This window comes from Nelumbo lutea, chromosome 1 (assembly GCF_056320005.1).
Source record: "Nelumbo lutea isolate HS-2025 chromosome 1, American lotus-T2T, whole genome shotgun sequence".
NCBI lineage: Eukaryota > Viridiplantae > Streptophyta > Magnoliopsida > Proteales > Nelumbonaceae > Nelumbo > Nelumbo lutea.
The window spans coordinates 75,062,552-75,077,584 of NC_142684.1; the positions used below are offsets into that span (position 1 = coordinate 75,062,552).

General features: G+C 38.2%; 1 protein-coding gene across 3 annotated transcripts in view; it reads right to left on the reverse strand.

Annotated features, from left to right (window-relative positions):
- Positions 1 to 15,033, reverse strand: part of EMB2788 (ribosome 60S biogenesis amino-terminal protein) — a 76,994-nt gene that overhangs the window by 42,730 nt on the left and 19,231 nt on the right. For all 3 annotated transcript variants that reach the window (XM_088964792.1, XM_088964793.1, XM_088964791.1), the window contains exons 8-10: positions 12,643 to 12,846; positions 12,233 to 12,436; positions 9,168 to 9,326 (exon numbers count right to left, since the gene is read on the reverse strand). In XM_088964792.1, coding sequence (XP_088820918.1) covers positions 9,168 to 9,326; positions 12,233 to 12,436; positions 12,643 to 12,846 — 567 coding nt within the window. The remainder of the gene's footprint in view (positions 1 to 9,167; positions 9,327 to 12,232; positions 12,437 to 12,642; positions 12,847 to 15,033) is intronic.

Below are 15,033 nucleotides of genomic sequence, written 5' to 3' on the forward strand. Positions count from 1 at the left end.
AGATGCTGAAGGTTTGATCCAACACAAATGAAATTATCTATTCAAAGACTCTAAAAAGTAGAAAACCATCTATGCTTCTTTTCAGATTTCAAACACAATATATATTTTTTAACTTTTCAGATTTCAGATTTATCAAATGCCACCTAAGGATACATTGAAAGGCACCTACTTCTCATAGAATTAAGATGAACTTGGATGGATGCAGCATTTGGCGCTTTTTTCAGGACCTATAGATTTGGTGATTCAACGAGGGCAGAAATATTGACAGGTTTACATGGACTGAAACAAGGGAAAGAATTAAACTACAGAGGGATCATTGTGGAAGGAGGTTCAGAGGTAGTAGTGGGATGGTTAAAGATAATGCACAAGCAACATGGAAGCACAGATATATCTTAAGGGAAATCAAATCATTAGCAGAGGAACTGAATGCTACATTTCAGTGGGTTCGTGATCTGATAACAGTCTGACTGATGGCTTATCTAGGCAAGGGGTAAATTGAACTGTAATGTTTTAGCATGAGGTTCCAAGGGGAACCTGATGTAAGAAATTTGGGATAGACTGTATGTACCGGTTTACATTCCTGTAAATTTGTATGTTCTGTTTATATATTAATAAATTTTGATTATTGCTGATAAAAAAGTTAGTGATCCTGTTATTCTTAGCCCCTGTAACACAACTGTCAACTCTGCTGTAGTAGAATCCCCCTGAAAACATCAGTTATTGTTTCTATAGCTTTCTAGCTTTTTTATCAATAACTGAATTACATAACTATATCTTTCTAGTTATGGACTGATTAGTTAATTTTTCTTTTTTTCTGCATCGCTGTTTTTTATTGATCGTAATCACTTTATTGATGAAGTAAACATAAAGTCAATGTAAGTAGCAAGCTTGCACAATAACTGAAACTCAATACCATTCATCAAAAAAAAAAAACTGGAACTCAATAATAGCTGAGAGACTGACAATGTTAATGGAATGCTGGTCAAATTGTAAATAGAAATGCTGTTTTTAATAACAATACAATTTTTAAAGTTACCAGTCAGGAAAAAAAGATTGCCTAAAACTTCACTTGTAGCCAATTTAGCAATGGTATTAGGTTAGTTATGGTCTGCAAAAAGGACTGTGGAGACTGTCCCCACTACAAGAAATCTTTGCTTTAGTCTATCAGCTACTTCTCATGATTGGGATTGGGACTGTAAAGAATCCAAACTTGAGCATCATTTAGGACATAAAAATTAAAATCTGAACCTCAACCTAGAGTTCAGCTCATTTAATTATGTAGAGAACACTGATGTGGGCCCCATGGCTGTGGTCTCCACTGTATTTGTATGACAGCACATGTAATCTTTGTTAGTTATATCAGTGTTAGTTGGTAGTTATTTCAGCTTATTATTGTTTTATTTGCCATGTAAGCATTAAGGGCAATTCTGCCTTTTTCTACAATTAGTGAACATAACATATAAATATTAAGAGGGGCGGCATATTCAATCCATCTGTCCCTCTCCTTTCTAAACCCTTGTGTACTTCTGCTTCTCCTCCTTTTCTCCTTTTCTTCTTCTTTTCTCCATCCGAAACCTTTTTGGATTCAAGACTGACTGTAGTCTTGATCGACTACTAATTTAAAAACAAAGTCTAAGCCAAAGTAGGGTGGTCTTTTTTTCTTTGATAATTTTTAAACAAAGAAGATAAGCTGTTACATGCATCCCTTGGGGAGATGCAAGGTGAAAACTCTCCTAAACATAACAGAAAAACAAGAAAATTTAAAAATTGCCCAAAATAACACTTCCATAGATACCCCTTGTTTAGCAAGAGAGCCAGTGAAAGCATTTGCCGACCTATCCACCATTGGACTGTAATTGGCATATGTCTTGTTAACCATTTGACTTTTTTTATGAGATCCCTATAGTTCCAAATAACTGAATCTGGTTCAACAAACAGTCCACAATCACCTTAGAGTCCCCTTGAATTAGTAATTTCTCCACTCCAAGTTGGTTAGCAATTTGAATTCCCTGTAACTTCTCCTCATTTCTCAAGATCCCTCCAACACCTAACAATCACAGATTGCCTTGACTGCTCCCATCAAAATTTGGTTTAATAAAACCCTCTGAAGGAGGTGCCCAAACTACTACAGGTTTATTTTTCTTAGATGACATATTAGCTATTACAGCCCAGCTCCTCCAAAAGTCAACAAAGGAAAAGGAAATAAAGGAATCTAGGGTTCTCAACCAGTGTATAGCTCTAGTTAAAATACACTCATTCTCTGCCAAAAGAGCTCTCTCCTTGTCATGAAAGACCCTAGCATTCCTTTTTTCCCAAATAGTCCACAGCGTGGCTGCTCTGAAGCGTCTCCACATGTTTCTCCCTCTTTTTGTTGGCCAAACAAAGGTAGATGGGCTAAACAACAATTTTACTTCTAATGGCAGATTCCACCTACAACCAAACAAATCAGGCATCCAATCCCACAGAGCTGCAGCAAAGGGGCAAGAAATCAGTAAGTGATAGCAGTCGTCACTATGGGTTTTGCACAAAATACGCCAGTTTGGGGATAAACACAAGGCCTCTTCTTTTGCAAGTTCTCCAAAGTTTTAATCTTACCATGGTACACCTACCAGCAAAAGACAGCAATTTTGGGGGGAATAGGCTTAGTCCAAACTTCTTGCACGGGGAAAGCCCAAGGGAGATCGCTAGAACACAGAATTTTCTTTTTCTTTTTTTGAAACTGTAAGGTAAAGTATTTCATTAATCAAAAAGCCTTATGAAGCAGAGATTTGAAAAATGAAGTGTTGGACAGTTTTGTATACACTTAGCTTCAATCAGAATGATGTACCTTATGAGTTTATTGTAAATGAATAAAACTACATATTTGATTCATGTTCCCTTGGTATGTTTCTGTCTAATACCCTTAAATTGGACACTTAATGAGACTCGTGTTAGTTTAGAATGTTCACAGCCAGTGGGTCGGTCTGGGGAGACCTATCCTGATAAGGCTGACACTTATGTGTCACCAAGTCGGTCGGGGTGGCCTGTCTCAGCTGCCAGGGTGAGACCCTAGGCACATGCAGTGTAGGATCAATTGAATCTTTGAACTGGACCAGATTTCCAGTATTGCCCTGGACCTTGGAGATTAATGGGCAAAACTGGAAAGTCACACCCAACCCCTAGACTCGATTATGATACTGCACTAGGTGTCAGATTGGGCTGTCTTTGATGTACCAATCAGTGAGGTCCTTAGCAGGGGTCAAAACCTAGGTATGTTGAGACAGTATGAGAATTCATCTGAGTGGGTGATCATAGTGACAGGATCAGCCCCTTTGTCGGACAACCGATTTCAATCGTTGAGATTTGTTTTGCAAAATATATTTTATGAGATATAAAAGTATATATATATATATATATATATATATATATATATATATATATATATATATATATATTATGGTTTCTAAAATGTTCGCAAAAGGCTTTAATTCCCGGGATCCATATAAGCAGACGGTGCAACACTGTTCCTTGCATCCAAGGGAGAGCTCTCTTGTCAGGCAATGTTTGATCATTATGGACTGAGAGGTTGAGTGTAAGACCATTAAGGATAATACCTGATGGGCTAATCTTGCATCTACCCACAGTCCCTGGGGTGTTACAAGGTGGCTTGGCCCAGGGACCACTTAGGGTAAGTGTTGGGCCCATAGAGCCCATTTGATGGGTTTCAGGGGGTGCACTGTCCATAACAGTGTATTCGGCCAGGCCTTGTAACAAAGGCTGGGTTGAACCCATGTGGTGATGTGTAGATCAATGCTTGGGTCCCACGCCATACAAGGAAGCCCAACTGGGCAACAGTTAGGAAGGCTAAGTGAGCACTGGACCTTAATGGGCCTAAAGCCCATTTCAAACTGGGCTATTTAATTAGTTAAATATGGGGCGAAGTCTGACATGGATTAGTAGATTGGATAGGGTCTTAACCCTATCCACTCACAGAGTCCAAATCTAAATGTGATTTGGATCTGGAAACCTCCTAATAAGATTAGGAGAAGATTGATCTAATCTGCAGATAAGATAAGGGCTTATCCTTATCACCTAAAGGGATGTCTGATCCAAATATGATTTGGATCAGTAACTCTTAATTGGATTAGGAACTGATCCTTTAGGGTTACAAAAGAAGGAAGGGGCGGCAGCCTTTAGAAAAAACAAATTCACATCCTCTTTAGAGCTGAAATCACAGAAAAAAGAATTAAGCAACCCTGCAGAATTCTTTATTGCCGCCTCCTTCTTGCTGCCTACCTTGCCAATTCGATCTTCAGTTCGGAGGGAGAAGTCAAGATTTGATCTTGACATCAGCTCTTTGTGAAAGGACTGATAGAAAGTTGTGCTCACGTGCCATCCTGCTATTTCTTGCGAAGGAACAGGTTCTTGGAGAACACTGTTGATTCTGCGCCATCTTCAGTGGGAGCAGTCTTTGGATCCTTCCTTGGGCGTGAACACCTCCATTGGGAGATATTACTTCTCCGTATCAGGTATAAACCTCTCCTACTGCTTTTGTTCAGATCTGGTTCAGTTTATGGTTCAAGACTGATCCTTGAAAATATGATTTTCTAAATAGGGAATGCGATTCCCAGTTGAAAGGGAGAGAATTTTTTTTTTGAAATCCACCCACCTTATTCCGCAAGTTTGGGGTGTCCATACGATGGATCTCTCATCCCTTTAGGAAGCGCAAGTGAAAGAGCCTTGTGAAGCAGGGGTCCACACTCTCTTATCAGAAGATGATAGGTCGAAACAAACATTACCAAGAGAAGAAAGTAACTCAGTGAGAAAGAAGTCCAGCCTCCCACAAGCCTCTACAAAAACCAAAATCATTCAAAGAAAGAGGGAAGACTTGAGGGGGGGAGAAAAGAGGAAATAGTCTCTTTTCTGTAACAGGAAATAGATTTTTAAGAGGCAAGTTACCCACCCAAGTATCTTCCCAAAAAACTAAATTACTAAAACAAACATCATACCTTACAAATTGGAGAAATTTGGGAAGAATGCCATGTATTGCCTTCCAAGAGGTTGATAGGATAGCCTAACAAGATATTCCAGCATCCCAACCTAAATCAGAACAGCCATGAATACTAACCACCATCCGATGCCACAAACTCTTTGTCTCCACCGGCCATCTCCACAGCCACTTCCCAAACAAGGTTTCACTTTTAAGAACCAAACACTGTAAACCCAGCCCCCTCCCTCTATACTACGACTAACTATCTTCTAATTAATTGAATGGTCCTTTTTTCTTCCCCTGGTTCCCACAGAAAATCCCTCATCAATTTTTTCTAATTTTCTAGCCTCCCTAGAGGGGATCCTAAAAACAGAAAGGAAATACACCGGAAGATTGGTAACGCACCCTAATCAAAGTCACCCTTCCCCTCAAAGATAAATAATTCTTTTTCCATGTTCCCAATCTTTTTCCAAATTTCACCACAACTGAATTCCAAAAGCTAGGATTCCCACTCAAAGGTAAACCCAAATAAGTCAAGGGCCAAGAGGCAATAGAGTAGTCCAAGCAAGCAACAATGGACTCAACCTCACTATATTCCAAATTGACACCTACCACAGCTCTTTTAAAAGTTGATTTTAAGGTTGGAGCACTCTCAAGACCGATTATTAGATCCTTAAGGTTTCTCACTATCCTCATGTCTCACAAAAAATGATAATATCATCCACAAACTAAAGATGAGTCACCGAAACACTATTTCTACCAATCTTCCAACCACTTATTACCTCCTCCCTATCTGCTTTGGAAATCCATCTACTAAGCACATCTGCCACTAGTGTAAATAGGAAAGGGGAGAGTGGATCACCTTGTCTTAAACCCCTACAAGCTGGAAGGAATTCTTTTACCACTTCATTGACTAGCACAAAGTAATGAACCGAAGTGAGACATCCAAAGATCCAATTACACCATCTTTTCCCAAAACTATAAATCCTAAGTACCTCTAAGAAAAAGCTCCAAACCACAAAATCATATGCCTACTCAAGGTCCAACTTACAAGCAAAACCTCGACTCACAAATTTACTCATATCCTCCACACACTCATTTGCTATTAGTATTTGAATAGAATTTGACTACCTTATACAAAAGCTCATTGTGCTTAGCTTATGAGAGAAGGTAAAACCACCTGATCCCACCTTTGCCAAAATTTTGTAAATGTTAGTCACCAAATAACAGGCCTATAGTCTTTAGGTTGCTTGGTATCAATCTTTTTTAGGAATAAGGAATAGGAAGGTGGCATTAATTACAGTGCCGATTATATCGCTTCAAATTCATTGAACATTCCAAGCAAGTCCCTCTTAACCATTTCCCAACAATCCTGATAGAAAGTCATGGTGAAGCCATCTGGTCCTAGGGCTTCTTATCTATCCATAGAAAAAATTGCTTGTCTTATTTCCTCTTCTCAAAAAGGTTAAATGGCTAACAAGGAATATGATAATCATAGTTCAACAGGTAGGCAGATCAGCAAACTCAATGACTGATTCACTTGCAAAACAGGGGGTTTCTCGGGCTACTTTATTTTGGGCTTCTATGTAATTTCTTTTGAACTTATAATTTTGTAACTAGTTTTACAGGAAAGGTCGCACCTCGTGCCTTTCCATGGGTTGCCTATAACTCTTATTTGCTGGTTTAATAAGATCTTACTCATATATCCAAAAAAAAAAATCCTTCCCAGCCAGCTTAAGCAACTCTCCTCCAACCTAGACCAATCTAAACCTTCCAATCTCTCTCTAGACAATAGGGGTCTTCTCAAAATTGACTTGAAATGGTCCACAAAAGGCCTTTCTATCTCTTCTTGAGACTGAATCACTTCTCCATCTACCTCTAGTTTAGCCACAAAATTTTTCCTCCTTCACCCATTAGCTACTGCATGAAAGTATTTGGTATTTCCATCACTTCCTTAATCCATTTGTGCCTAGACTTTTGCCTCTAGGAAATTCCTTTCTATAGAGGATATCTTCCAACTCCTTCAACTTCCACCTCAACTCTCTCTACTACTCATTCAGGATTCTTTGAGATTCCTTCTCATCCAATTCCTCAATATGGGAAATTAAAGCGGGCATCTACTCCTCTAGTATCCCAAAATGATCTATGCTCCAGTTTTAATTTTGGACCTCAACATTTTCAGTTTCTTGTGGAACCAGACTCCTTTATACTTCATGCCCCTCAACTCCTTCTACCACCATTCTCCAACCTTCCGTACAAGGTCCATGTGTGTCAACCACATATTCTCAAATCTAAGAGACCTTGGTCGATCACAGCATCACCTAAAGGTTGTTGGCCTAACATTATAGGACATTGATCAGAGGTAACTCTAGGTAGGGCTTTTTCCACCAAACCCCTCCAAAGAATCTTCCACCATTAATTGAAGAGAAATTTCCTAAAAGTTAGACCACGTAAATAAGGTTTGCAACAAGGGGTCCTTTAAATGGCAATTATTCATAAAATTATTGAACTTCCCCATACTAGTAGTAATGGTTTGTTGAGGATTATTTGATTCTCTAATGAATCTAATTACATTTAAGTCCCCACCTAAACACCAAGGTCCCTCCCACAAACCATGAATTGCACAAAGCTCATCCCATAACTCATTCCCGTCTTTGTAACTATTGAACCCATATACATTGGTTAACACCCAAACTGCTCCATCCTCCAAGTTTCTAAATTTCAGAGAAACTAAAAATTTGCCTATTAGTTTCCTCCAAAACTTCCACCACATCTTCTTTCCAAAAGGTTACTATTCCCCCCGAAGCACCCCAAGAGGGAGTTGAAATCCAGCCCACACCTCTTGATTTCCACACTTCTTGCCCATCTTCGATCTAGCTATGGTAATTTAGTTCCTGCAGCATCACAACATCAGGCTTTTTTCTTCTTAGTAGATCCTTTATACTCCTTTTCCTAGCACTCCCAAGCCCCCTTACATTCCAACTTATAGCTTTCATTATTGAGAGGTAAGGATAGGCCCACCATAGTCACTCCTAACTCACTACTTGGGAGCTTTCCTCCTCTCCCCTCTCCCACTGAATTCAATATCCCCTTTTTGCCTTTTCTTTCCCCTTTTTGTTCTAGAATGTGCTTCAACAATTGTTACTGTCTCAACATCCCGCAACTTACAAGAAGAAACACGTTTTTCTAGAGTTGCATCTAAATACTCTTCCTTTTGCTTTTAATCCAACAAAAGAGCACAAATCTGGTTCCAAATCCTTTCTAGTTCATCTTCCTTTCTTCTCCTAAGGTTTAACGATCTCTCACCTTCTTTACCCTCAAAGAATGGCAGTCTTACGGTATGTCTCCCTACCAGAGGACCGACATTCAAACATAGCTTTTGTTTTAACCATTGCTTTGTCTTGCCATCTCAGGTACCCATTTGTCTCTTTCACTTCTTAATCAGAACCTTCATTCTTTTTTTATCAATACAACAGAACCTTCATACAATTGACAAATCAAACAAACTAATTAAACAACAGCTCTATTACCAATGCTACTGAAAGTAATGGATGAGATGGATTAATTTCCAAAGCACATACATTGTAGTTCAGAACTTTTCTATTTACAGGAGTGGCCATCTAGAAACATTACAATGGGCTCTTATACTGAGAGGGCTAGTTTTTTATAACAAAGCCTCTATGAAAGGCAACATAATAAACACAATAAGATCTATTATACATACTTCAAGAGTCCATAAACACCTAAAAAAGCTATCCTTAAAAGATAGAAGACTGAAAGCTTGCACATAATCAATTCTTCCCAACACAACATATCAATTATAACTAAGGTTGCGGAAGAAACCAATCCATTGTTCATGAAAAGTGAAACTCTTCAGTGAATTTTGTTGATCCTCCAGTCTCCTTAAATTTTGGAAACAATACAATGTGGAGATAATGAAATAGAAACATGGATTCACAAACATCTAGATGTCCTTATCCCAATGATTTCTTCAAGACTCTCCCCATTATATAACTGGAAAAGATAGTGTAAACATCCAAAAGTTAAAATTTTATTGTAATTATCAATCAAAAAATAAGTTTCTTTTTGTAATTAACCTCATAGAGAGTCATGCTCAGAAGACCTCATCCTCATGAATTGGAAAACTGCCTTCAAGAATTAAAAGGAAAGAAAAAAGGACAAGATAATGTGAAATTACCTCTACAACTATTGTTATCTGTCTTAGAAATATATTTTTCTCATCTCCATGTAGCCTCTCACTACTGACCGAGAGAGCTGATGATAACCATGAAATTAGACCACAATGCTCAACCAGATAACGAGCCAGGATATGTAACTTAACAGACTTCTTCAATATCTGCAATGAAAATCATGTAATTCTTGATTGAAAACTGGCAGCAAAGAAACAATATTGCAAAGAGATTTTTTTTTTGAGTAAAGGAAAACTTTATTAAAAAGAAAAGGAGATACAATCTGAGAGGTGACAATGTGGCACCCACCAATGCAACACAACTGAGGACTAGAAAACAGAAACCGATCTACGAGTCTGGATTTCAAGAACATTTCAAAAATTCTCCCCGAAATTTGAACTACTAATATGAACAAATTCAGGAAGTACCACAACCCAAACCAACACAAGTTTCCCCACCAGGGCCATAAGCAATTCAATATTTTCAAAGTGAATTTTGCCAAATATTTAAAAACTAAACCATAAGATAGAGTTACAATGTAACTCCTAGTTCCCAAATATATGCATATGAACATAAAAACCTTTGACTAAAATCAAGTAACCACAGTTGATGTACACCATGCAATTCAAAGCAACAAATATCAACCTTTCATATAACTCCTCCCAATCCCCTGTTGAAAGCAAGGTATGCAGCTAAATCTAATCTTCTACTTACAGAATAAATAATATGGGATGAAAATGTAAAAACAATACCAGAATGGGCAATTTCCAAGTGACCACCTTCAGGCAGTGCTGAGTTTCAAAGGCAAATGACATATGTGCAGATATGCCTTAATGGGGCCCTACCAGTGATGCCAAAACCAACATGTTAAGGTCCTTTAGGATAAAAGACAAACCTGGGCAGACCATAGAGCTATTCAAAAATTTCTCCACGAATGAGATTCTAAGAAGTTGGGCTAAGTAGCACAAACAGATGCACCCAAAGTAATTGTGAGAGTGGAACGGAAGCCACCGGCAATGAACAAACTAAAGCTAAATTTTGATGGAAGTTCCTTTGGTAACCCAGGAAGAGCAGGTGTAGGGGGTGTGATTAGAAATCATCTGGGTGTGGTGGTGGCACTCTTCTCAGGAATCTTCAGAGAATTTGACATACTTGCAAGGAGGATCAACTCTCAGTTTTGTTGGGTCAAACGGAATGCAAATGGGATGGCGGATAACCTAGCAAAACAGGGGGCAAATAGATCTACCTTGTACAGGGAAGAACTGTAGCTGATTGTATGTGGTTGCAGATTAGATTAATGCTTTTCTGCAACCTATAACTATTGTAACAGATTGTAACTTTTTCTCTGTTATTAATTAAAAACAAAATTTTTGCTGATCCAAAAAAGAAACCAACCTGGGCTCTCAAGTGTAGGTAGAGTGTTCAGAAATGAAGTTGGGATCATCCTTGCAGTATACTCAGGTCCAATTAAAATGGGAGACTCAATGATCCAATTAAAATGGGAGACTCAATGACAGCAGAGGTGAATTATCGATCGAAAAAAATGACAGCAGAGGTGAAGGCAATCTTAACTAGGTTAAGATTCATTGAAAAAAATCCTAACTAGGTTAAATTGGCTAAAACATCAGGAATATATTAAGAATCGACTCCAAGGTGATCATAAACTGGGTGAATGGAAATAAGAAGTATGGAGACTCAGACATATCTTCATGGAGATTCAGCTCTTAATGTCCTATTTAAATTGCTCTTCAGTGTGGACACCTAGATCTGTAAATGCTCTGGCTGATCGCCGAGCCAAAATGGGGCTCAATAGAACTGTTCTGTTCTGGGGGCTGATCAATATGGTATAAGTTGCATAGTTATGTAATGATGGGTAGGCTAGCCCATCAGGGGCCATATTCTGCCTTGTAATGTTTTCTCTTTAGTTAATGAATTCACTCTTTCTTTTTACTGATAAAAAAAATGGAACAAAAACAGTGCTCGGTATGGACACATCCAAGTACCCACCTTCAGGCAGTGCTGAGTGTTCCAGAGGCAGATAATATATGTGCCTATGCCTAAGTTGTGGCAAGATTATATCAATTATCACTAATGCCAATGTGTTATATACATATAACACCCATTACATACTGAAGATACAAAAATGAAAGCTAAGCAATGATAAAAACCTGAAGAAGATCAAGAGACAGAAACAGAAAAGATTCCTCCAACAAAATACCTATTTGCTTCTTCATAGCTTTTGAGCACATCCCCCCACCCCACCCCAAAGTGCTCAACAACTTTCCTACATATGGTTAGGGTAAACAATATAGATGCCCAGATATATGGAATACCTTAAATTCTCTTTGGATCAGTAACTGAGATTTTCTATAAAAAATGAAAATAATAATCAAACACTGAAAGGGAGACAAGGCTTTTAAAAAAATGGCTAGGCTAGAGGCTAGTATGCCCAAATAGAAAACCCCATTAAATTATAACATCAGAGATACATACTCTGTTCTGTAGATAAGAAATTGGTTGATTAATTCAAGCATTTTCAAAGTGCAGAGGTCAAAATAGAAGATTCAAAATCATCCTGAAAATCAAGCATGCTGCAAATCGGTGTGTGATTATTTTTAAGATAAATAAGGAAAAAAATCTATTAACTAAGAAGAACGAGAAGAATACAACCGGTGATAAGGCATCACCCAAAATGGAACAAAACAACTGAGACCCAAAAAACATCTATCATGCAGAACTCAAAGCACCCCACACCGAACACAATCCCAAACGAAACTCGAAACACCCCACACCACTCCCAAACAACCAAAAAGAAAATAATAAAACCCCAAGGAAGACCCTCCAGCTCGCCTTCCAAAGATCAAACCCAGAGAAACCTTACTATCTGAACCACCTGCCCAAAGGAACAAAAGACACTCTTCCCTAACCTCCATCAGGATTGTTAGCAACCTCTTTCATTTTTATCCCCCCTGAACGTTCAATTATGAGATCCAAGAACTGTAAACCATTTTTTCCAATGAAATCATAAGATCCTCAAAAAAAATCACAAGGAAAACCAAGGTGAACTAATTACCTCAAGAATCAGTATTTGTGAGTCATAATCTGAGAAAGAAGAAAAATAAAAGCCAAGTAAAATCTCAAGGAGGAGCTTCCTGATAAATATTTGAGCATCAAGATCTAAATTCAGCCCTGCATATGAAAGCCGAAGTATCCATAACCTGTCTGTTTTGAAACTAACAGAAGTACTCCCAAAGAAAGTGTTGAATAAAGGTACGCACTGCATACAAAAGTAAAACAGATGTATAAGAATTGAAGCAATATTTGTACAGTAGCAATGCATAAATATAGTGAACACCATCTATTAATTATATCAAGTTTAGCCTCATAATTAAACAAATAAATAAGTAATGAATAAGTAAATGACTTGACCATCCAACAAGGATATGAAATTAGAAATTCATTTCAATCAAGCTATACATATACCTTCAAATTAACTCTAGGAGATCGCATCAAAAGTTTAGTTATGGTTGGGTAATGATCATGTGAAGGATCTAACAATATCAAAGATGCCTCAGCAGAAAAAATAGCTGTAATGGAAGGAATTCTCTGCCATGGCTCATCTATTCCATTTTGCAAATATGTCAAAAGAAGCCGAAAGCGTAATCCCTCCTTCCGGTTTCGACAAACCTGTAATACGGAGTTCAGGTTAATTGATATATGCAGGAAATAAGAACTAACATCCTATGATACCCGGATACATGCACAAGGGTGCAGTATCATGTTGGATACTTCCACTTTTAAGTGTGAATTCTATATCCAACACATTGTCTAGCAATATCCTTGCCATATCTGGGTAATATAGCTTACATCTCAAATATCTAGCCACTAAAATAAACAAAAATGGTATGACCACAATGACATTTTATTCATAACATATCCAAAGAAAACCGCTAACAATTCATTCTTACAATTACCAAATAGAAACACATTATATGAATTGCCAATTGGTGAATGACTACAAGTCTCATCCATTTAATTATAGGCACTGTGTTACAATGCTACAAGTTTCAGTCAAAATGAGTATAGAGCATCAGATTCTGTGAAAAACACAAAAAAGTATGTGTGCATATTCAGCCGAAGTATATCTAAATTAAGCATATGCAAAAGGATTGTATCATTCCAAAATGGAACATCTGACTGGGTGTATATTTCATAAAATGATCCCAAAATGGAATCAAGATTTTTTTTATCAGTGAATATTCAGATTTATTAAATCAAAGTCAAAGATAGTACAACTTAGGGAGAGGCACGAGATGCCACCTCCCCTTTAAAGAGGGGAGATGGAAGAAGCCATCAACCCTTTAGTTAAAGAACATAACAAAGGAAGATGAAAATTACAATGAAGCCCAATACAATGAAACCCGAGTAGCCCCTTGTTTAGCAAGATAATTAGCCAAGGCATTAGCTGATCTACAAAGCCACTGAACTCTAACTGTCATGCCCCTCAATAGCCATTTGACCTTTTTTTTAAATATCCTTAAAGTTCCAAGTGACAGTGCCCGGGTCAGCCAATCATCCTACTACCACCTTGGAGTCTCCTTCAATTATTAAGTTTTGCACTCCGAGTTGATAGGCAATCTGTACCCCCTGTGCCACAACTAGGAGTTCAGCCCTCACAGAGTCTCCTATTCCCATCGGTCCCAAAAAAAAGGCAATGATATTGCTGCAACAACTTCCGTCAAAGTTCAGCTTAACAAAACCCTCCATCGACGGAGTCCAAGTTACTTGGACTCTAGGCTTCCTAGAGGAAGTGAGGGCAACTGCAGATCAATTCCTCATTAAATCCTCAAAGGAATAATCTTCCAAGAGTTTTAAGGATTTCAGCCACAAAATAGTCCTTGTAAAAATACACTCTTTGATGGAGGATTTCAGCCACAGAATAATCTACAAAGCATTTGGCTATCTCTTCTTGAGAGGAGATTTCCTCTCCAATCTCAAGTTGTGCTACAAAATTTTTCCTCCTTCTCCCATTGGCCATCGCATGAAAAAATTTTGTGTTCCCATCTCCTTCCTTGATCCATTTAAACCTTGATTTTTGCCTCCATGAGATCTCTTATCGCAGCAGGACCTCTTCTAATTCCTTCTTTAAATTCCATCTCAACTCTCATTCCTGTGCATTCATAGTCCTTTGGGATTCCTTTTGTCAAATTCTTCAATCTGAGTCAACAAGGAAGATTTTAAATCATCTAACCTCCTAAAATGGTCCCTGTTCCAGGCTTTCAGTTTTGTCCTCAAGTTTATTAGTTTTTATGAAAACTAACTCCTTTCCACTTCACCCCCCTTAGCTCTTCACTCCACCAGCTCTCAATATTTTTTACAAAGTCAGGGTGAATCAACCACATATTCTCAAATCTAAAGGGTCTAGGTCCAGAGTCTAAGGGTTCCTCTCCTAACTGAATAGGGCAGTGATCCGAAGTAACTCTAGGTAACCCTTTAGCCATCAACCCCCTCCATTGATTCTCCCAGGCTTCATTGAACAAGAATCTATCTAGCTTTGAACATGTTGGGTTTTCCTGAAAGTTGAACTAGGTAAAATTGGCTTGCAAAAGAGGAATCTCCTTCAGCTCACAAGAGTTAATAAAATCATTGAATTTCCTCATGCTAGTAGTGATGGATTGATGAGGGTTATTTGACTCCGTTGTGAACCGAATAACATTGAAATCTCCACCAAAGCACCAAGAACCCTCCCATAATCCTTGAATGCCATACAACTCCTCCTACAATTCATTCCTCTCTATGTAATTATTGGGCCCATACACATTGGTTAGCAGCCAAGTAAAATCACCCTCCGCCATTTTGGATTTCAGAGACAGA